Here is a 23,236-nt window from a genome sequence, read left to right as displayed (position 1 = left end):
TCTCAAAGATATTTAAAGCAAACAGCATGTAACAGACCACAGTTTGGTGAGCAAATGGACCGAATATTTATAATATATTATAATGCTAAAAAACTATTTTATTCATCTAAACTCAAACTCATACATCTGTAACTCAAAAAGTGTTTAAGAAGTGTCTGATGAAGGTCTGAATGCTTTCTAAAACTACTGTATCTCATTGGCAATGCTTACCAACAAACAGAATATTAGTTAGGAGAGCATTGTGTTGGCTAACAGATGTAATGTTAATGATTAGTCACAGATGCTCTGATAACGGATGGAGGAACACGAGGCATGCAGCCGTGCATGCCAATGAAAGGAAATGCAAGGAATGCAGGCTGGTTATCACTGGAAGTCAGCCTCTGGGGCTCAATTTCTTCCTCAGTTAAGCACAAGTTTACACATACATATGTAGAAATCACTCCCAACTTACATAACAATGTTAACAGGTGCAGGTTTACCCACCTAATCTGTAAATCATGTAAATACACCTCCACACATGCTAGCTTTCATAACCCTTGCTTTCATCAACTGTGTAAGATGAAAGACAGGCTAGTGTCTAATTGGGAGGTAACAGGTTGTTTTGTGGCTCTCTTTGGCCATTCTGACATCAGTCTCTACCCTCCTCTACTACTCATTCCCTTCCAGCAGTCTTAATTAGCATGGGCTATTAATTTTATATCCTGCAAATGGCTCCACTGGCTGAAGTCTGGCAAGTGACAAGAAGAGTACACAGTGGAGGGAAAAGAGAGAGAAGAAAAGAGAAAGTCAGAGAGTGAGGAATACTTGAGATGAAAAGAGAGAATTTGCAGACAGTGGGTGTGTGTGCACTATTCAGCCCACCCCAACTGTCTCCCTGCATCTGTGTTTATCTCCTGGTTCGGACATATCAGACTTGACCATGTTTTTCAGTGTGTGTGTGCGTGTTATTTATACCAAGGCTATACATGTGGTGCTGTGTGATGTCAGACTAAAAATGTATCGTTACTTTATTCTCATTATCACTAATTTAAGTCTAGGCACACACTCGCTGTGCTTTGAAATCATGCCCCCACCCTTTTTCAGTGGTCCATGGTTAATTCTGTTGTCTGACAGTACCAAACTTAAAATCCTTATGTGTTTCTAAAAAAAATCCTTTCAGCACAACCCTGCACACATACATCAACTGATGCACAGCATATGTTTTCTTTTAACATCTCTACAGCTTGATTAGAGCCACATCAAGGCAAGCCAAGGCCCATTGAAGTGGGTAAAGAGGCAGACACAGTGCCACGCTTTGCCCCCTCCCTTCCACATGCACACCCACATATGCTCATCTTCTTCTTCTTCACAGTATTTCAGCAAAAGGACTGTTGAACAGGGGGTTATCTTGTTTCTCTGCAAATTAAAAACATACTTTCATGCAGAATCTCTGTTTATCATGTTATCCTGATGCAGGCACATTTACTCTGAGTGCACACCTGTAAAAACACTTTCAAGGTGCGTGTATGTGCGCATGTTTGTGCATGAGTGTGTGTTAGATGGAGCCTAACAGAGGGCAAGCTCTGCTTTGGTGGGCAGCACACCCTGATGGTATAGGTCACATCTGGCATGAAAATGCCCTGTCATCACACTAACACACACACACACACACACACACAAACACACACACACACACACACACTCATGGAAACCTAAGACAACAAATCTCTTTAATGGGAGCCAGAGGGAGACTGCAACCCCCCACTGACCCTGCCCCTGTTTGGTTCAGCACTATGTCATCTCACTTTGGATGGAGGAAGTAATGTTGTGGGCAAAGTCTAAACAATAAACATTGTTTCAGTAGTGTAGTACCTTGGAGTGTGTGTATGGGTAAAAGTACACCTGTCCTTCCATCTGTTTCAAAGACACTCCACAGGTTTGAGATTCATTTTTGTTTTAGTGATGAATGAGTTAATTCTCCACCAGTAATTAACCATACGAGCTGAGTGAATGGGGGTTAGAAATGTGGGTGCATGCCAGGAGCAGAGGGTCTAATAATCAGACAGAGAACAACATGAAACATAAACAGTGGTGATTTATTTAGCAGTCTGAGTCTAAGAACAACACTTCCAGTCGCTGTGGCTTCAGCTACTAATAACCCTGACAAAGGAAAATGAGAGAAATGAATAAATGGACAAAAGAGAAAAGTGTATATAGAAAGGGAGAGTGAGACAGATTTAAAAATGAAAATAGCGGAAGGCTGTCACATTTAACATCTTTTCCTGGTGCGGAGTTGTTTCTAATGATTAATGCCCAGTCTCTGGTCCATTTTCAGCAATTAGAGTAACAGCTTACAATAAACGTAGCAGACGTTTCATCAGGGAAATTACATGTCCTCTAATGGCACCTTAATGCTAAAATCATATTTATTTACCTTTAGCTCTTGTAGATAGTGAAATCAGATCTTCATCAAATATCAATTTGCTGGCTATGACTGCTGTTAAACAAACTGTAATCATTCAGTGGGTGACATTTGTTTACTCCCTCACCAGTGGAGAATTGCTCAATATAAACAGCAGTTTAAAGATTCTATTACCGCCTGCAGTAAACACTGGACTGCCTGGTTGGAGGTTACGGGTAAATGTAATGTGTTCTTTTTCTCTCCTTACTTCCTGTCAGCTGTTTCAGCTGTTTCTTTAAAACAGATGTTGGACTGCTGTTTGTGTGGTTTCCCTTTATGACTTACCTTATTCACAGACCTTTCTTTCTCCTCATTCTTGCTGTTGAGGCGATGAATCCTCCAGGAGACCAGTCCAGCAGCAGCAGCACTAAAACAAGGGACAGAGTACATGGAGCACATTGTCAACGGAGACACACATGCACCACATACTATACATACAGCTGCTGCCACAGAAGCGTTACTGTTACTGTTACAGAAGCGTTACTGTTATCATTAAATGGCTCTAGCGCAGACATCAGCACAAAGCATGCTGGGTATAGCACGGGGTATCGGGGAAAATAGCCCTCCCATGTGGATGTACTAGATAATAGAGATGTGTTTGGTGATTATTTTGCTGATGTGACCAGCAGGAGCACCCTGTCTTCTCTCTATTCTATTATATTGAGATTTCTTTGCTCTGTTCTCCTGTGATGGTGGAATTTGTCCTTGGCTTAGTTCCAATCATAGTAATTAATAGAGAACACAGAGGATACATTTTGATAATGACTTCTTTAAAATAAACCAGATTTTATTATTGTACATATTTTTGTCCACATTTATTAAAAATGCATGTCATCAAATAAGAACTAATGTAATACCTTTAGGAAATTTGGGAAAGAGGAGTGGCTGTTTTGTGGCAACAGGGTTGGGGGTTCTCCCCAGAGCTGCAGTGCCAGTCCAAGCCCAGTAGGCTTGCTCTTCCTGACGCAGCCCTCCAGAAAGGCAAAAACTGTGCCAAATCAACGTGCAGACAATGATCCTCTGTGGCAACCCTGAACTTACGGCATAAGCTGAAAGGACAAAAATAAATAAATAAAAAATAGGACATTCCCAGGTATGGTGCTGTTTGGGTGTCAGTCTAGGGCTTGGATTGATCAGAATGACTAAATCTGTTCTGGTCAACTGGGGAGCTGAGAGATCATGGTGGAAGCTGGAGAAATGGATGGAGAGTGCGGTTCTGAGCCGATATTCACAGGAAATTGTACATACTAACCAGAATTGCACTTTGGAAACTACAGCTGTCTAGAGCTCCCAGTGGCCATTGGTGCCTTGTTCAAAGAAAAAACTTGAATCTATAGTTTTTTTGCCCCAAATTGGCTGATGTTTCTCTCAGATATGTCAAGTGCAGAAGTGTAGCATCCAGGAACCCTCTCATCCCAAAGAACACTCTCTCTTGACAAAATCATTAAATTTTTAAGTAGTAAATATGGAGAAGTTGTGAAATTCATGGTGCCCACTGTTCCCAAAAGCCTCACTTTAGCTGCCTTAGTAAATGTCAACTTTCTTTGGAGTCAAAAAGCTTGCTGTGGCTTTCAACGCTGGAGAAAGAAAATCAACATGGCTCTTGCTGCCTTCTCTCACTCCACTGGTGGACAGGTTAAAGTGGACCTGATGGTCTTGAATCAGTGTCCCAGCAAGATGCTTGAATAACAATGGAAAAACTATTTGCCACATTCATTCTAAGCTACAATGACTACAGAGTAAGGAGAGCTTTCTCTGTGCAGTTTTGGTATAATCTATGCCCACCACAGGGGAGATCAGACTAGCATAAAAATATTTTCCTGTTCACATTTCTGCCACTAATGTCTTTAAATTTACTTGTCTTTTTTTTTTTAAGCTGTTGGTTGAAGTTTGTATTGTATGAAGACAGGCTTGGTAATACTAACAGCCCTTGAGTCTGTATAGTATTAATGTCACTTTCGGTCACCCCCTTAAAATAGCCCCTTCAGCAAGTGGTTATAGCATCAATTTTTATCACATGTCAAATCATAGTCTTGTGCTGTGAGAAGTGTGTAAATGCTCGGGCTGCTCTCATAGGAATAAATAATATAAATATTTTGACTTTTTCTTGAGTAAAAGTGTGGTAAGTCTGTGTGTTTTTAAGCTCACCTTCCGTTACTGACCTCTTAATGCTACCTCTCATATGTTTCACAGATGTGTCTGGATAATGGTGTGCATCTGTATCCATGTGTATGTGGGGGAAAGAAGTTTTTTACTGCATTTTTTTCCACTGTTTAGTCACTGTTTCCCAAATGTGCTGATTGAGACCTTTCACTGTAAACCTACAAGGCAGATGTTGGTGATCACACAAAGTGATGAAGGGCTGTGATATTTGTGAAAAAAAGACAATAAGGCACAAAATTACAGTAAGTGAAGTTAAGACGTTAATGCAGTCCCTAGAAAATAGAAGGCTCCATCAAGTTGGGCTCCTATATATGGGACATAGTGTCTGCTCAACAGAGAAGTCCACATATCATTTAAAGGACACTTAGACAATTAGTCACTCGCCTTCTCACTTTCCATCTGGTTTGCTCTTTTCTTTCTTCCTGCAGGTCCTGAATGCTCCAGGAACTTTACCTCAAACAGCGGTGTCATAAAGTCACCTGGCTTCCCAGAGAAGTACCCCAACAACCTGGACTGCACCTTTATGATCTTTGCACCGAAGATGTCTGAGATCATTTTGGAGTTTGAGAGCTTTGAGTTGGAGCCTGACCCGACACCCCCTGCTGGTATATTTTGCCGCTATGACAGACTAGAGATTTGGGACGGCTTCCCAGGAGGTGAGCAAGCTGTGTTCTCCGGTTGAATTTAGAGCAAGACTGTGTATGTCTTGAAATTCATAAACAACAAAAACTACTCCTTGCTAACTCTGTACACTCAGAGCTACAGTCTTACTGGGCATTAGATATTAGCAGATTTACCATAAAGATTTTGGACACAAAAGTGTAATTGTTTTATCTGTTGTATATAAAGGATAGAAAAGTGCACTCTTTCGAAATGTTTCCTGTAGTGGGAAACAGAGAAGGTGGGCAGGCGATGTGATGAGTTTTAACTTCACTTCTCATCACTTTTCAGAGGAAGTGCACAACTTGAGACTGTGACGCAGGAAAGTAGAGCAGTTGTCCACCAATCTTGCAGTTGTTGGTTCAGTCCCCGGCTCCTCCGGTCACATGTCGAAATGTCCTTGAGCAAGACACTGAACCCCAACTTAGTTGCTCCCGGTGAGCGTTGGTCAGCTGCATAGCAGCTCCCCCATCGGTGTATGAGTGTGTGTGTGATTGTGAGTGCGAATGGTAAATAAGAAGCAGTGTGAAGTGCTTTGAGTGCCAATAGGTAGAAAAGTGCTGTATAAGTGCAGAACATTTACCATAAAGTCTCCCAATATGATGGGATTATCCAAGCCAGTGGGCTAAATGCCTTAACAGGGGTCTAAGTCATCACGAGCACAATGCTTTATCATCACTCACTGAAAACAGTTCCTAATTACACCTTCTGCCCTTCCTGTTTGTGTTCTGGCTGCATTGTGCTGTCAGAATATCAGGGATTTTGTCAGCTATAAAATTTAGTTTGCTGCTTCTTGGCACCCTGATGTTTTGGGAACACTGTCTAATCTTACAGGAAATTGCTGTAAGAGTAAGTTCCTTTGGAATTTTTCATGTGTTTCCCACTAGAGAAAAAAGAGCAATACAGCCAAGATCTCAGTTAAGATAGATTCAGATGGTTGGTAAAATAGCGCCTTGTCATATCCATCTAAAACATAAGCAGATGAGAGACAGAGTGAGGGAGGGTGAGCATTATTAAAAGCCAAGGTTTTTCTTACCTATCAGTGGTTGAAAATTAACAGCCCTGTATCTTGTGGTGTGGTGTTCAACTCGGTCCACAGCATTCTCTGCTGTGTTATTTGAAGTGATAAGATTGAAGAGTAAATCACAGTGGTCTTTCATGTAAGTTTACTTAAAATTGACCATTTTTCTCTATTGTTAAATTTTTTCCTGTTAATGTGTTAATACTTTTCCATTTGTTCTATCATTTTGACATAAGTCTTCAAATCCCTCATTCAGGGTTAGGGTTGTTTGTCTGAGGTTATATTTGCCTAAAACTAAGACTCGCTGCAATCAGGTGATTTTTAAAAATGTTTTTAAACAAAAAAACATCTGTACTGACAGAAGTAACACATTTGCCGTGTTACTTCTGTCAGAGATTTTCTCCATTTTCTCACGTAAACGTATTGTATGAGACAACAAAACCAGAACGAAATGCATCAGTATCTCTTATGTCCAAGAGGGAAGCATTCAGGTCAGATACTGAACATCATACACTTCAAGTTGTCCAGCAGACAGCGGACAGTATAAAAACTAGAAGCAAAGCTGCTAGAAGAAAATACGGTGTTGGCCCTTCACCTATAAGTGGTTTGTATGACAACAGCTTGATCAAAAGCAGATTAGCGCAGAAGGGTGGTGGCCCGCTAGCCAATTAAAGGAGGAGGAGGCTTTATTTCCTTTTAGTCTAGGCATTTGCCTTTTGTCTGGGGGTAGGCTGGAAGCAGGGAACAGGACTGTGACTTGCTCCTGATCCCAGCAGTACCTACAGTATCACAGATAAGCTGCAGGTCCCTAACCACACATGCACACACAGACACGTGCACATACACAGAGAAGATCATAACACACACCAGAGGCATAGTAAAAGGTCACTGTTACTCTTGCTCTTGTTCTTTCATCGTCACCACACATCACCTTATCCCCATGCCCCATGCCCCCAGACTCACTCAGCCATGGCATTGTCTGCCATAAATTCGCACAGGATTGAAAAAAAGAAGGCTGGGTCGTGTGAGGGATTTACACCCAACAAATTAACACAGACTGTGAGCTGTCCACACCACAGTTCTTCCTCTTCTGTTTTTGCGTTCATTGGTCAAGCAAGTATGGAATGTTGGGAGTCTTTTCTCACACTGTGATAGAGTCAAGCAAACAATGCAGCTGGTGCCATACCTCACTCATGTAACAGATTTACATCTCAAGTTAGACGTTAAACCCACTTGGGATGTGACTGTGGAAAATAACAGAATATTTCACAAAGCTGTGTAACAAAATGTACGCTCTTCTCCTTTCTCTCTCCAGTGGGCCCATATGTCGGGAGGTACTGTGGGCAGAACACTCCAGGCAGAATCATCTCCTACACAGGCATCCTGGCACTGACAATCAACACTGACAGCGCCATTGCTAAAGAAGGCTTTTCTGCAAACTTTACTGTCATTGAAAGGACTGTTCCAGAGGGTGAGCTAGCTTAAAAAACACTGCAAATTACAGAGTTGGGGGTGGCAGGGATGCCAAAGACAAGTGTGAACTTCTGTATAATTAAAATAGAAAATCAAGATAACATTCCAACAATCACAGTCCAGAGGAAAGCAATCAACCAAGAAAGAAACCAACAAACAAACACACAAACAAACTAAAAGAAAGAAACAAAGGAGCTTATTTTCTTATAATCTGTGCATGGTTCCACGTCACATGGTTTACAAGACCTGTGTTTACACACAAGGCCCACACAGCCCCCAAAAGGCAGCCTCCCCAACATTAATCACCCTCACACACTACCCCAGGGTTTTTACATCATTGTCAGGACTGAAAACTTTGACCCCATTATGTAAAAATCTGGAAATAAACACGCACACACAGAGATAGAGATAGACTGCAAATGAAACAAAACACAACTCACAGGAAGAGTGATGTCTGCTGTTTTCATTTTCTTACTTGAGTCACTTTATTCACCTTTCTGGAATCGGATTACACAAATCAGCTTTTCACCGAATTTTTCTTTATTTTTCTTTTCTTCTGACTGGCACGGCACGCTGAAAGCTAAAGATGAGAGGTGATAAGGTGATGAAAGGAGGCCTTGACTTTTGTTCTTGTGTTTCTTATCCCCTCTAATATGCCACCCTCACTATCTTCTCAGCTATCAGCTCCACTTTGGTTGCTAACCCACATGATATCTGATCATGTGTACTCAACAATACATAAACCTCACTTTGTGTTTTTGTTAATCTGGTAATCTAGATGATGTTGGACTGTATACACGTTTCACAAGATTGGGCAGTCTACTCAAAGAGAGTCAACAAAATAAGTACTGAGGTTGTGAGTTTTCACAACCTGACACAAAGACATACATCTATATGCAAACATGAATTTGTAACCACGCGCTGACTGAGCTGTGTTAGCAGTGTGGAAGATGAGCAGACAGTAGCCACAAAGTAGTTCTACGCTGCTACTCATTCCATGCTGTGTTTGCTTGGATAATGATGAACGTTTTTGCCATCAGTCAAAAATCAGTAAATAGACAAAAAGAAGAACAATCCAAAGGACTTTGTGAATGCGTGCCCTCCTGTACCATTGTTGTTGCAAAAACTGTTTATTTACAACTATTGCTTCTGCTCCACCCACAGCAGGTTCAGGATATGTAATTTGACCCCAAGCTGGCCCAACTCAGGTGTTAGCCATAAGTTCAGGATGCCTCATAAACGACTGACCCATATCGACAATAACAGGGGAAGCCACACACTGCCATGAGCAGCTGGCCCATTGAGTGTAATATATGGCCCAAATATACAGATCCTAAACACACCTACGCTCCAAAGAATCATAAGCAAAAAAGATGAATTACCTACTGGGAGGTATATAAACATACAGTAAAAAAAGAAAACTAAAGTGAAAGTCACTTTAATGTCAAACTGATGTAAACTTAGGTCACACTCAATGTTTTATCAAGACATTTAAACATCTTATCGCAAAAACTATATATAACACTAGAGAGAGAGAGAAAGAAAGGATTCACTGTGGCATCACCAATGTGCTCTTCTGATCCACAGTGACCAGCTCTGATTCTGGAGTAGACCGAAAGCACATGCTGTGTTCATTCTAGTGCTCAGAAACCAACTAAGCATCTTACTCTCTCCCTTTTCTTCCACTTTTATCTCAGACTTCGACTGTAGTGATCCTTTGGGAATGGAATCGGGAGAGATAACATCAGACCAAATCATGGCTTCATCCCAGTACAACCCGAGCTGGTCTCCAGAGCGCTCCAGACTCAACTACTATGAAAATGCATGGACACCAGCAGAGGATTCAAACAAAGAGTGGATACAGGTAACACATTTATTATTATTTATTATTGTTATTTGAGGAATTACAAGCAACCAGGCATTTTAAACTCATGGTTTATAATCACAGTGAGGTAAAGTAAAATATCTGAACAAATATCAAACAAAAATACAGCAAAACATACTGAATTGCAGCTGCCTGTTTTATGTTGTAGCGGTGAATCATAATCAGAGGCTGTGCACAGTATAAAAAAGTGACTTCGGCCTATTTGAACACAGTGAAACTGTTTAGTGTTTCTACACAACATATTGATAAGACCCAACAACTTCAATGATGTTCAGCCATCCTGATAAAATTGCCTGTGTCCACTCCCTCTGTCACTGTCTACTCTGTGTTTGTGTGTCTCTCTTTCCGTCCTACCAGAATAAGGCTCTTTTCCTTAAAAACAGAGCTCATCTGTTCAACTGGGATTTAGTCTATTCCAAGCACCCTGCCTATCCACACACACACACTTTTTCTAAACTCAAATACCCTAAGTCCAGTTAAAGCACAACCCCTAAATGCATTTGGAGTACATTTGATTTATTAAACAAATGCTTCCAGCCTCCAGGCATTGTAAATGCCCAGACCGTTTTTTTTTTTCTTCTTTTGTACTGTTGTTCCATGGGATTTGCTGCTGAAAGGTTTGGCCTTGGGGGAGGTATAATAGAGCTGGCCTAAAGCCAAATATTTGCTTGGTCATAAGCAAGCTTTTCCTTTATTATTCCAATGAAAATATTGTCCCGGGGCCTGCAGTTACTCCTTCAGACTAATTTAATCGTGTGTTAGTCTGTCGTGTTATGTGGGTCCACATGCACATTCTTGATTATGGTGGGTCAGTCAGATGGTCTGGCAGGGCTCATAATGTCCTGTAGCGAAACGCATCATGTACAGGAGTGGAGTTTTAGTTTAGCTCTGTTTTTTTTTCACGCACAATACAGCAAAACATTGTCACAACCACCTGGTACCATATACGTCACATAGCAAAAAGTTCATTTTCAGCTGGTTTAACTTTTGGATGAAAACAAACACACAAAATATGAATAATAATAAAAGGTAAAAGCAAAAATAACATGTATATACAGATATTTCAGTGTGTGTTTAGTCATGTCAACACTGTATGTTCTGACGGGGTAAATGGTAAATAGTCAATGTCTGCCCTTATATAGCGCTTTTCTACCAGTGGCACACACTCACACACCGATGGGGGAGCTGCTATGCAGCTGGCCAACACTCATTGGGAGCAACTAAATTGGTGTTCAATGTCTTGCTCAAGGACACTGAACACCAAGGACTCAAGTACACAAACTCAGTACTCCAGTACTGGCCTAATAAAGTTTTCCATTACAAGTACCACGTTAAATCTGTAACTCATGTAAAATTACTAAGCAGATTATGTACATTTTACTTCAAGTACAAAAGTAAAAGTAGTCCTCTAATAAAACAATGTATAATAACAATACTGATTATGGTAATTATGGCAAAACATGCACAATAATAAATTAAAAATAAGGAGCAAAGGTTGGGAAAGGTGCAGCTGATTTTAACTCTACTGACAGGTGGTTAAACCCCTAATAATATATCATCAGTTATTAGTTTTGAATATTTCTATAATATTCTGTCAATGTAGTCGGATTGGTGTATATTTGCTTTAAAATCAAAAGGCATGGCTTTATTCTAGCACTGAATATCCTTCAGAATTTGATTTGGCAGTAAAATTATAATATGTTCTCTTGTAGGCTTGCTGATGTTCCATTACTAAACATATAATAACACTAAATGAGGACACAGCAAAAGAAGCAGCAGTTCTGTGGTTGCCACATAACTCATCTTTTCTAAGGAGTGAGATGCACTTGAGTACTCTGAGCAGAAGCCCACTTATCACGTATCAAGTGGCATTAAAACAGTAAAAGTTTTCATTCCTCTTTTATAAATCCTGCCCAAGTTGCTGCTACTATCTCCGATTTGCTCACCTCACGTGCGATTGATCACAGTGCACTGTCAGATGCATAGTAATCAAATCATTATTTATTTCATCATCAGTGCAGTTTGAGCAGTTCAGTTTTATTATTCATGACAGATTCTTTGATTCTCTGGCTTTTTCCTTTGCTCTTTTTTCCTTCATTTTTGCCAAATATAATCCAGATTTGTGATGCATTTTAATGCTGCCTCATTCTGATGCATGTAGATGAGGAGAAACTCAAGTCTGTGCAGTTGGGTAATTAGATTGGTGTGGTTCAGCATTGAGTGCTGGGTTAGCCAGTTCATTAATAAGCCCTTTGATGTATACAAAGATGTCCTTTGAAGGGTTTATGTTTTGAGGAGGTAGTAAAGAAAAAGAAAATAATTATTAATTTTACTTTTCCTTTCACAACTATCCCTTTTAACTCTTCCCCTAATCTCCATATTGCAGATCTACATCAAGGTAGAAGTAGATTTGTGCATATTATGTGACTGTTTAATCTATGTCTTGCTTATCCATCTTAAGAGGATGAACAGTGAGGGTCTTTGCAGCTTGTTGCAAGAAAAATAAATGAGGGTACACTCCTGGATAACAGAATTATGGCCTGATTTTTGCTTTATGAACTTGGACTGGGAAATGCTAGATCTGCATAAACACATTTGTGTCTGAGGGGAAAGTATTGTTGTTGTATGTTTACAGATTAGCACATATCATCCTGAAACCTAGTTGTTCCACTGGAAAAACTGTTAAAATTTTGATATAGTAAGGAATCTTACAGTATCTTGGAGAGAAGCTGAAATTCTTTTTATTGAGCACGTTGTATAGCAATTTACTATACAGTACTTGTTGTCCCAAACTCTATTTTTTTAAGTTATGAGCTTTTGTTTATTTTGTAAATAATAATAATAATAATCTATAATAACGCTGTGTTAGCACCTGCCAATATTTTGCAAGAAACATCACAGCTGAATATTTCATTAGCATTTATATAACTATTTGTGTAATAACCTAAATTGTTTAACTTATGAGATGGGATTGTGAGTCTCTTTCTTCTTGTCACATGTTTTGTTATCTCATGCTCATGATACTAATTTCTACGTAAAGTCAATCATTGTAGAGGATTTTAATGCGTTAGCAGGCCATGACCCATTAATATTTCCTCACATAATGCAAACAGCAAATTAAAACTTGGGCCCCTTAGTAAGGATAACACGTTGATTTCCATTACCTGACCAACAAATTACACACTTCCTCAAAGAAAACAACATTTTTGCAAAGTTTTTATTTTTCTCCAGGTCTACGTGCAGAGGCTAATTCCTTCCTTGCCTTCTCATCCATATTTGCTTTAATTTAGTCCAAGACAAGAATTAATGCCCCCTTCATTCCCACTGTCTCTCTCTTCACTTCTGTTCCCAATCCAAGGCTTACAGCTCTGCTGAGTGGTGAGCAATTAGAATATGGACTGGTAATAAACTGCAGCATTTCAGTTGATGGGGTCTATGGAGAGCAGAGGACTGGACTTTGGCACACATTGCCAAAGAATGCTAGAAATCATCATCTTCAGCTCTACAGTGTATCCTAGGATGGGATCATCACGCTGCTTGCAGACATGACATACTTCCAGGCTTTCCTCTTTCCCACCATTGCTTGGTTTCATAATCATTACTCAGATCCCTGTTAACATGTGTGGCAAAGATGGAAATGACCCTGAGTTTAATCTTTCAGATGATTCACAAGTAATGAATCATTCATTCAGACAGTTAAAATCCCTTCCTCTAACAGTCACGACTGCAACCTTTAATAATCCAACAGTGCATACATGAGCCTGATGCCATTTCACACACAAAAAAAATATGGCAACCTTTTGTTGTCCGACCCATATATGTGTATATGATGCTCTGCTTCCCCTTTCCTGTGCCATTACTTCACATCTCTTTGGTATCCTTGATATAGGATATCCTTTGATATCCTACAGCAGCATTTGCACTGTAAGTCAATGTGGAATCACTGATAAAATGATAAGAGAGATATAAGGTCACATTTAATAAACCACAGAAATCCAAGGCCAAGAATGCCTGTCTTGTGTCATATGCACCTGATTTAGGAGGTAAACACAGTGGATGATCGTCCATAATCAAACTGCATTTTGGTGCTACCACAAAGTTCATTTTGTCAACATTACTACAGATACTCCTCAGTGTAGAAGCACTTTGGTATCTGAGTGAACCTACATAATCATGTGTGTCACTTGTTCTAAGTGTCAGTCACAAAACTACACAAAGATAATTTTAAAGTCAGGAAACTGTTGGAATGCTAGGTGTTCATATGAGTGCATCTTCATGTAACTTTATCGAAAAAACTGAGTGGTGGGAAGACAGGGAACTGTGGACTACAGTCTAATTTTCATCCTTGCTCCATAATTTCCCTGTGGGTGCTCAGCCTTACCCAGGGGTGCCCCAGCTCTCGAGCTCCCACTGAGTCAGTGCCGCTACATCCCTCTTTGTCAGGAAAACAGATGATGGGTGTATGGGAAGACATGCATAATTTAATGCTTCTAAAGAGGTGTTGAGGGCTAAAAATAAACTCTACTTCGATCAGGTGAGCATTGTAATAAATGGAAGGTCGTGACTGGAGCTCATGGGTCCTGCAGCATTTCAGTAATACAATTGTCATTAAAAGAGAATTAATTACAGTTTCAGATAATGGAGATATTCTTAAAACCCTGTGTTGCCAAAAACCAAATTACTATTACTCATAGTGAACTGACAAAATGCTGCATCAATGGCATAGGAACTATTTGCTTACTTGGATGTTTAGGCAGCCAAGTGCTTCTGGTTTGGCAAAAAAAGAAAATCTCAAAAAACTGGTGTTTCAGTGAGTGTTCAGTTAGTGGAAAGGACAGTGCAGTCAACTATGGATGCTGTCTAAGAAGGAAACAACAAAATTATTTCAAAACTACAAGATTAAACTTTGCCAGAGAACAGGAATAATATTGAATATTGACAGCGAATTTTGTGGTCAAATGACACAAAATTAAGTTTAGATTAGATAGAGTCAGAAGCTTTGTATCCACCTTTTGGCTTGAGATGATTTCACGCTTTTATTCTTCTGACTATACCGTCCTTTAAGATCCATAAAACATTTCCAGAGGTTGTTTTCTGCAGATCGGACTCTGCCTCTATCTCTTTAAGCACAGCAGAGTAGTCTGCATTGTTGTAAACAGCTTATTGCAACTACTATATATTATGAGCCCATCAGCAGTAAGACCAGGATAGAAGTTTTAGCATTTACTTCATTTTGAATACCCCAGTGCTCTACCCCACCTTATAAACCACATGTATCATTAAACATACAACATCATGTGGCCTTGCTGCACATCTGAGTCATACAGCACAGAGACAATATATAGAGTAACACAACGGCCTTATCATCACACCAACAACTGCCACCGCTGTTAAAAGATAAATGGAAAATTGTCACGTCAAAATTGCACAAATGCATGTAAATGAAAGCATACTTTTTTAATACCTTGTCCTTTATAATAGAGCAGCTGTAGCTTGTTGTGCACAAATTACAAGGTCTGTGGTTTGACTCCTGGTTCCCCCTGTTCATGGGCAAGACACTGTGGGTCAGACAAGCATCTTGAATGTCAGCTGCGTGTATTTGTGTGTGAATGAGAAGCAATATTGTAAGGTATTATCTAAGCAGAACATTTATCCTGTCCATATTTAAACAGATTTTGTCTGCCTTTCTGGTTTCATTAGTCTGTGGAATGACTTGAACTGTGTTCACTTGGCTGTTGTTATGCAAGAAGGTTTGTGTCATCAGTTTGCCAACTAATATGAAGGTAAAAAACACCCAAAACACATCCACAGAGTCAGACATATTTTGGACTATGTTAGAGCTAAAAAAAAAAACTCTTGGGAGACAAGGACATATTGAAGTATTGCCCATGTATTAGCCTGCGCATGCTTTATGGAAAGATGAGAGAAATCTAGATTTCCTATGCTGCTTCGCATGTTTATGTTTTAGACTTTGTGTGTCCCCCAGATATGAGTGACTCCGCACCGGCAGGCCCAGAATATATAGTGGCATTTTCCTATAGGTGGGCTAGAGTCCAAACACTCATAGAAGTATACGTTTTATTCCGTTACACAACCATTAAGTAAGTCTCAAACTGCATCACATCCTTAAAGAGTTTAGGTCAGTCATTATTTACAGATTTCTGCACAGGGATTATAAATAAATGGCCGCTTATATAGCGCTTTTATCCAAAGCATTTTACAGTTCACACACTGATGGCCATGGCTGCCATACAAGGGGCTCACCTGATCCACAGGGAGCAACTTGGGGCTTAGCATCTTGCCCAAGGACACTTCCACACATAACCAGGAGGGACCTGGGGTTGTAACACTGACCTTTTGGTTCGTCGACGACTACCTTATCAACAGTCACCCTTACATCGCCCTTACATCACCCATTAAGCATGATTTTGGCTTTTCAGGCCTGATTACAAATAGTGTATCATCTTAAGTGATATGTTTAGCCATGACCCACTGAGCACTGCATGTTATTTCTAAATGCTGGTTATGGGTTTATGTACTGTAGGTCATTTATTGCTTTCTGTGGCTCAGGGCTAAAAGAAGTCCTACTAGTAATCATTATCGTGGCCTGTTTTATTTTCAGTGGTCTCTGTGGTTTGCGATAGTCTGTGCTTTACATCCAAGTGTCCTGGCAGCCTGTGTTTTCTCCATGAACCACACAACCCCAGTCTGTGAGGTTGGCTTCTGCCTTGTTCTTCTGCCTCTAACAAGCAGCCATTAATAAATCAAGCTTTGCTCATTACCCAAGCCCTGTTAACAGCCCATGTCTGTGAAATTGATCTTGTCTTTGCACAACCCATGCTTCTGTCTTTCATATCTTCCAGGGCATCACTTTCAGCTTTTTTCTTTCACTACCCACATTCTCTTCTTCACTCTTCTTCTTCTCAGTGGAGCCCTTTACCATTTGCTCTTTCCATCCTCCCTGCTGTCATTTATTCTTTTGTCACATTCTACCAAATCTTAACCTAATAATACTTTTTAAATAATACAATTCGAACTTCTGTGCCAAGAACTTTAAAATAAATAATGTAATTTTCCTTTATTACAAAGAGGTACAAAGTCATGTCGCAGAAATTAAAATAGTATTCCCTTAAAATGAAAACAATAAAGCTACAAATTGCAGTTTTTGCAGATTACTGTGTAAAATCAGATCTGAAAGCAATCCATCCAGATCATCAAGTACTGATCATGTGTCAAAGCTAGTGTTGACAGCAATAGTCCACAACAAGAAAAGTTATGGAGCATATTGCTATGTTTTTTAAAAAACGGAAAAAGTTACATACTGTAGTTTTAATTGACAAAAAAAAAACTTTAATCCGTGAATATCATGTCATCCATCTTAAAATCAGGAACATTTTTGCAGTATCAATGAGAGTCCCTAATTACCTCTGCTACTCTTTTACATTTCTTCTTCATTCCAACTAATGATTCTCATTAGATGGGAATCAGAAAAAAGCATTCCAAGACTTCCTTTTAGGCCTTTTTGGGGGTAAGCATTTTAAGTAAATAATTGGGTGCCACTGGTTCAGCTGCTATGCTTTTCCCATTCAGTGCTGCCACATATGGCCAGTTAGCAAATAGGAAGGAATTCCGCGAATTTCGAATAGCAGGAATGACTAACATTCTGCAGATGCCCCCTTCTAGCTCTTTGGTCTGAGGTGTGTGAAACTCTCTCTCTCTCTCTCTCCCTCCCTTTCTCTCTCTCTTTCTCTCTCTTTATATATATATATATATATATATATATATATATATATATATATATATATATATATATATATATATATATATATATATATTTTCCTCTTATCCTGAGTTGGGTCGAGGTGGCAGCAAGGCTTTCCAGACATCCTTCTCCCCAGCAACAATTTCCTGCTCCCCTGATCTGGCCTGGGATTCAGAGCATTCCCAGGCCAGATCAGATATATAATCCGTCAAACGTGGTCTGGGTCTACCACAGGGTCTCCTTCCACTTGGGCATGCTTGGAAGACCCCCAGTGGGAGGTGTCTAGGAGGCATTCTTATTAAATGCCTAACCCACCTCGACTGACTCCTTTCAATGCGAAGGAGCAGTGACTCTACTCCAAGCTCCCTTCAGTTGTCAGAACTCTGCACCCTATCTCTAAGGCTGAGCCCAGCCACCCTTCGCAGGAAACTCATCCCAGCCGCTAGTACTCAGGATTGTATTCTTTCGGTAATAACCCAAAGCTCAAAGCCCCAAAGCTAAATCGAGAGCTTCACCTTCCCCCAAGACCTCAGACTCTGCATCCTCTTCAGAGGGCAAGTTGGAGGGGTTCAAGTGTTCCACAAAGTGTTACTTCTACCGCCTAACAATATCCTCCTTTACCACCAGTGTCCACCAGCAAGTCCTCAGGTTGCTGCTATGACCGGCAAAAACTACCTTCTGGCCATTGTCCTCTCTAGAATCGTGGGAGCTGCATTGTCAGGGGCAATCTATCTATCTCTCTATCTATCTATCAATGTATCTATCTATCCTTCTATCTATCTATCAATCTATCTATCTACACACACACACACACACATATATATATATATATATATATATATATGGCCACATTGTATATATATGGAAGTTGTATTCTACAAGTGCACTGTCTTCCCATAGCACACACACTTAAAAATATATACAGCACAGTATACATGCAACTGCAGTGCAAACATCCAAATCCAAATACCCTGCTAACTCCAGCTGTCTTCTTGATAAAATATTATAGCCCTCCAGTAATGCACCACAGTTCATTCAAAAAAGCCTCCATATTTTAAATGCACAAAATGTGATATTCACTCTGTATCTCTCTTTCCTCCTGGCCAATTTTGATAATGTGATTGCAGACCCTACTCTATTCAACATTTACTTTAATCTAATAAGCGCTTGTCTCCCATCTCAGGAAATTAAGTTGTCATCCAGTGTCTCTTTCATTAACGTAAATATCATTTCATTGCTGATTATTAAATTCCAGGTAGCAGCTAATTAACTATGGCTAAAGGTGATTTTAATAGTGGTCTTTATTTTGCACTATCCAACTTGTCTGAGTCAGTTGATACCGGGCAGGTTTTCAACCTTTTCCACTAAACTTCTAAATGCATTTAAACATGTAATAATCCTTATGTTTTAGTAGTTCTCTGCCCCAGTTACCTGACATCCTGCTACGAAGCCACTGTGAAATATTTCACATTGGGTTGTGGTTTAAAAAGGTGTTGTTCACTATTTTTTGTCTTTTCTTGCTCTCTGTAGGTGGATCTTGGGTTCTTGCGGTTTGTTTCAGCCATTGGTACCCAGGGTGCCATTTCCCAAGAAACCCAAAGAATTTACTTTGTCAAGTCCTATAAAGTGGATGTCAGCTCTAATGGAGAGGACTGGATCACTTTAAAGGAAGGCTCCAAGCAAAAGGTAGGAGACTTTACCTATCTCATAATAATAGTTTATTTTTGTGTCTGCCTAGCCAGCCTTCTGTCATAAACACTGCTCCTGCACTTGGAATATCCTACTCAGTCCTCAAGTTGATTTGAGTTATGGTTGTTTACTTACTAAGGAAACACAGGCGCAGGAAGGTAGAGCGGTCATCTACCGATCTCGCAGTTGTTTATTTGATCCCTGGCTCTTCTGATCACATGTCGAAGTGTCCTTGAGCAAGACACTGAACCCCAACTTAGTTGCTCCTGGTAAGCATTGGCCAGCTGCATAGCGGCTCCCCCATCGTTGTGTGAATGTGTTTGTGATTGTGAGTATAAATGGGTGAATAAGAAGCAGTGTAAAGCGCTTTGAGTGCCAATAAGTAGAATAGTGCAGACCATTTTTTAATACTGAGCTCAAAACGGGGAATTCCCAGCTGTGTGCACTGTTGTAGTTACTGCACATTGTAGCATATGTTTTATGACAAGCAACTAGCAATTTGTTTTAAAGATATTGTAAATGACAAAGGCTGACAAACAAAAATGAAAGGGGTTAGGGTTAGTATGAAACAGGAGACGCATGTTTGATCAGCTGTTAGAGCTAAGTCTAGTATGGAAAAGAAGAGAAAAGAAATATATGCTTGACTGGAACTGTGGTCATTGATTGCTGATCAGTCTTTCAAACAGACTAATCTTTGTCCATCTTTAGGCAAATACACCATCCACTGTGGTTACTTGAAGGGTCAAAGAGGCATGAGTGTGTTTCACTAAGGTTGTGTTTAATGTAAATATCACAAGGCATGTCTAAGTGTAAGAGTGCAAGGCCGCAAGTGGAGCAAAAAGGTCCTTAAACAGCATCACAGCATTCAAACTAGTAGGTTTTCGCTGCTGTGTACACGTGCCCCTGGGCCTCATTCATTTATGGTCTCTACAAGGTACATAGTCCCTTTTATAAAGTAGCAACCTAAATTTGCCGGTCTGTGTTTTTCCAGACTCTAAAGTGTTTTTGTAAAGAGGGGCACCATTTTCTACATGCTGAGACTGCAGTTTGGTGTCATAGTGCTGCTCCGAAAAGCCACTTTGCAGTTAGCAAGTGGAGAGTGCTGTGGCATTTAAGAGAGAGGATAACTTTGTTGCTTGAGTCATTTAGTGATGTGGTGTACAAGTATTTCTCAGAGAATGGGTTACAGTGGTAGTCCAGCTATATCCACTAATGGGTCAGCTCTCACTGTGTTTCAATTCATCCTAAAATAATTAAACTTCTATTTTTGTTTCTCTATCCCTCCTGCATCTCTCAGCTGGCAACCTGTTTGCCCCATAGTTCCCCCAGTATTATTCAATCACCCAGAATGAATAGTAAAATATTGTCGGGAGCCTGGAGTTTTGCTGGGTTGTCAGCTTCTTCACACAGCACTAGTAAAGTAACTGACCCTGTGGAGGACAGAGTTAACAGTGACTCTGACCTTTAAATGAGGCACTGCAGTAAAACATCCAGCAGATCTGAAACTAATCAATGTTAAACATACCACCTCAGGTTTTACAGGACTTGGCATGCTTGTGGTGCTACATGTGGTGTAAGATGAAATGCTAGGGACATTTAAGGAATGACATGACAAGTATTAATCATTTAGTCTAATTTTTCTCATGCAAAAAAGTTGTTAAGACAAGGTATGTCATTTACAGTCATGGCCAAAAATTACGGCACCCTTGCGATTCTCTCAGAAAATGCAACCCTTCTCTCAGAAAATTGTTCCAATTCCAAATGGTATTCAGGTGCTTATTGTTTTTGTTTGCACTGGAACAACACAAAAAACTTGTAAGAAATAATTGCTCTTCAAGCTCCTGATGTTTCTGTAATTTGTATTTAGACAGAGTTGTGGTAAGTAATAGGTGTGTGCAATATAGTAATCACACTTGCAACCAGTTAAAATGGAGAAAGGTTGACTCAGTCTTTGTGTTGTGTGTCACACTGAGCATGGAGAAAAGGAAGAAGTGTAAAGAGGTGTCTGTGGATTTGAGAAAAAAATCGAAGATAACATGCACAATGTCAAGGCTTACAAGTCCATCTCCAGAGATCTTCATGATCCTGTTTCAACAATATCATCATTTACAGCCCATGGCACTATAGCTAACCTCCCCAGATGTGGACGGAAGAGCAAAATTAATGACAAAATTACAAAAAAGGATTGTTCGAATGGTGAATAAAGAACCCTGGTAAACTTCCATACAAATTTAAGCTGATCTGCAGATAAGGGCACAACAGTGTCAGCTCGCACTATCGGTTGCCATCTGAATGAAAAGGGACGCTATGTTAGGAGACCCAGGAGGACACCACTGCTGACACAAAGGCATAAAAAAAGAGTTTGCCAAAACCTATGTAACAAAGCCACAATCCTTCTGGGAGAATGTACTGTAGACAGATGAGACAAAAGTAGAGCTTTTTGGTAAAGGACATTATGGCACTGTTTCCAGAAAAAGAACTGATTTGAACTGAAGAACTGAAAAAGCACTGTTTCAAAGAAAAGAACACAGTCCCTACAGTCAAACATGTTGAAGGTACAAAGATGTTTTGATGCTTCTGGCACTGGACGCCTTGACGCCTTGAATTAACTGTATCATGAAATCTGATGATTAGCAAAGAATTTTGGGGTGCAATGTAGTGGCCATTGCCAAAAAGCTGCGTCTCCACCAGAGGTCATGGGTCTTCCAGCAGGACAATGACCGAAATCACTCAGAAATGGTTATAAACCAAAGCAATGCAGAGTTCTGAAATTGCCAGCAATGAGTCAAGTTCAAAACAGTAGTTGGCAGAAGGCATCCTTGAAATCTGAATGACCTGGAGCAGTTTACAAAAGAAGAGTGGTCCAAAATTCCCGTAGAGAGGTGTAAGAAACTCATTCATGGTTACAGGAGGTGATTGATTTCAGTTATTTTTTCCAAAGGAGGTTCTACCAAATATTAAGTTAAGGGTGCCAATAATTTTTTCCAGTGCATTTTTTGGGTTTTGTGTGGAATTGTATCAGATTTGACTTTTTTGTGTTGTTCCAATGCAAACAAAATATAAAATGAACTTGATTACCAAAACATTTCCAACTGCAAACATTTTCTGAGAGAAGGGTTGCGTTTGCTGACTGAATTCAAAGGGTGCTGATGTTTTTGGCGATGACTGGCAATCTTTTCTGTCCCATGTCTTTCCTGTCACTCAGCTTTTTGTTTCTTGACTTAATGCAGTTAAGGTCTCACACAAACTCCCAGCCTGCGTCTCAATAATTTGCTTCACCTCTGCCTCTATTATAGGTTTTCCAAGGCAACACCAACCCAACAGATGCTGCTAAGTCGATGCTGCCCAGACCCACACTGACACGCTTTGTCCGTATTCGTCCGGTTACCTGGGAAACAGGGATTGCATTGCGATTTGAGGTGTATGGATGTAAAATATCAGGTTGGTACGGCTGATCTGCACTGATACATACACACACTCAGTATGTGACACAGGTTCATTTCATATGAGAATCAAAACCAAATTAAATGCAATAACAGGAAATTGTCACTGACTTTATTCATGGCAGGTGTATGTGTCAGTAGTTGTTTAGCTATTTTAAAGTAGTATTATAGGTGGTATGGGCTGTTCTGACCCTAAACCTCACTTCGGTCAAAGCCTAATGCAAAAACAGAGCAGTGCATGTGGAGGAGAATTACCTTCATATGCTTCCACGTGTATCTCATCAAATATAAATGGAGCCAACAGCTGGCAGGGTGGAGCTGGGTGGGCTCTATTTGGTCCCATCTCTCATGTTGAGCTGGTCTAACTCTCATCTTTAGTCACATAGCTTTAATTTTGGCAAAGCTCCTTTTATCTTGCTCTTTTTGTTGGCTATTGTAATGAGTGGTGTTTGTATGTGGCTCACTTTCATATGGTTTTAGCAAATCTGTATCCATCTCTGTGGATTTGAGAGCATGTGTTAGTTTGTATGTGAGTGTGTTTTGTTCTTTTTCACTTAATGGATAGACGTCTGCAAGTGCTTCTGTGCTTCTATGAAGTTGTACACTTAAGAGTTACATATGTGACTGTTTGTGTAACAGCAGAGGCTACAGTGGGTAGAGCTAGGTTCCAGCTGTGTTGTGTGTTTTAGGCACACGACCA

At 40.1% G+C, this 23,236-nt stretch overlaps 1 protein-coding gene across 3 annotated transcripts in view; it reads left to right on the top strand.

The window, feature by feature from the left end:
- Positions 1 to 23,236, top strand: part of nrp1a (neuropilin 1a) — a 52,960-nt gene that overhangs the window by 19,159 nt on the left and 10,565 nt on the right. For all 3 annotated transcript variants that reach the window (XM_067486445.1, XM_067486444.1, XM_067486446.1), the window contains 5 exons: positions 5,032 to 5,259; positions 7,600 to 7,755; positions 9,455 to 9,621; positions 18,935 to 19,090; positions 22,390 to 22,534. In XM_067486445.1, coding sequence (XP_067342546.1) covers positions 5,032 to 5,259; positions 7,600 to 7,755; positions 9,455 to 9,621; positions 18,935 to 19,090; positions 22,390 to 22,534 — 852 coding nt within the window. The remainder of the gene's footprint in view (positions 1 to 5,031; positions 5,260 to 7,599; positions 7,756 to 9,454; positions 9,622 to 18,934; positions 19,091 to 22,389; positions 22,535 to 23,236) is intronic.

This window comes from Channa argus, chromosome 19 (assembly GCF_033026475.1).
Source record: "Channa argus isolate prfri chromosome 19, Channa argus male v1.0, whole genome shotgun sequence".
Lineage (NCBI taxonomy): Eukaryota > Metazoa > Chordata > Actinopteri > Anabantiformes > Channidae > Channa > Channa argus.
The sequence above is the reverse complement of the archived record's forward strand: the minus strand, read 5'-3'. Positions and strand labels throughout refer to the sequence as shown.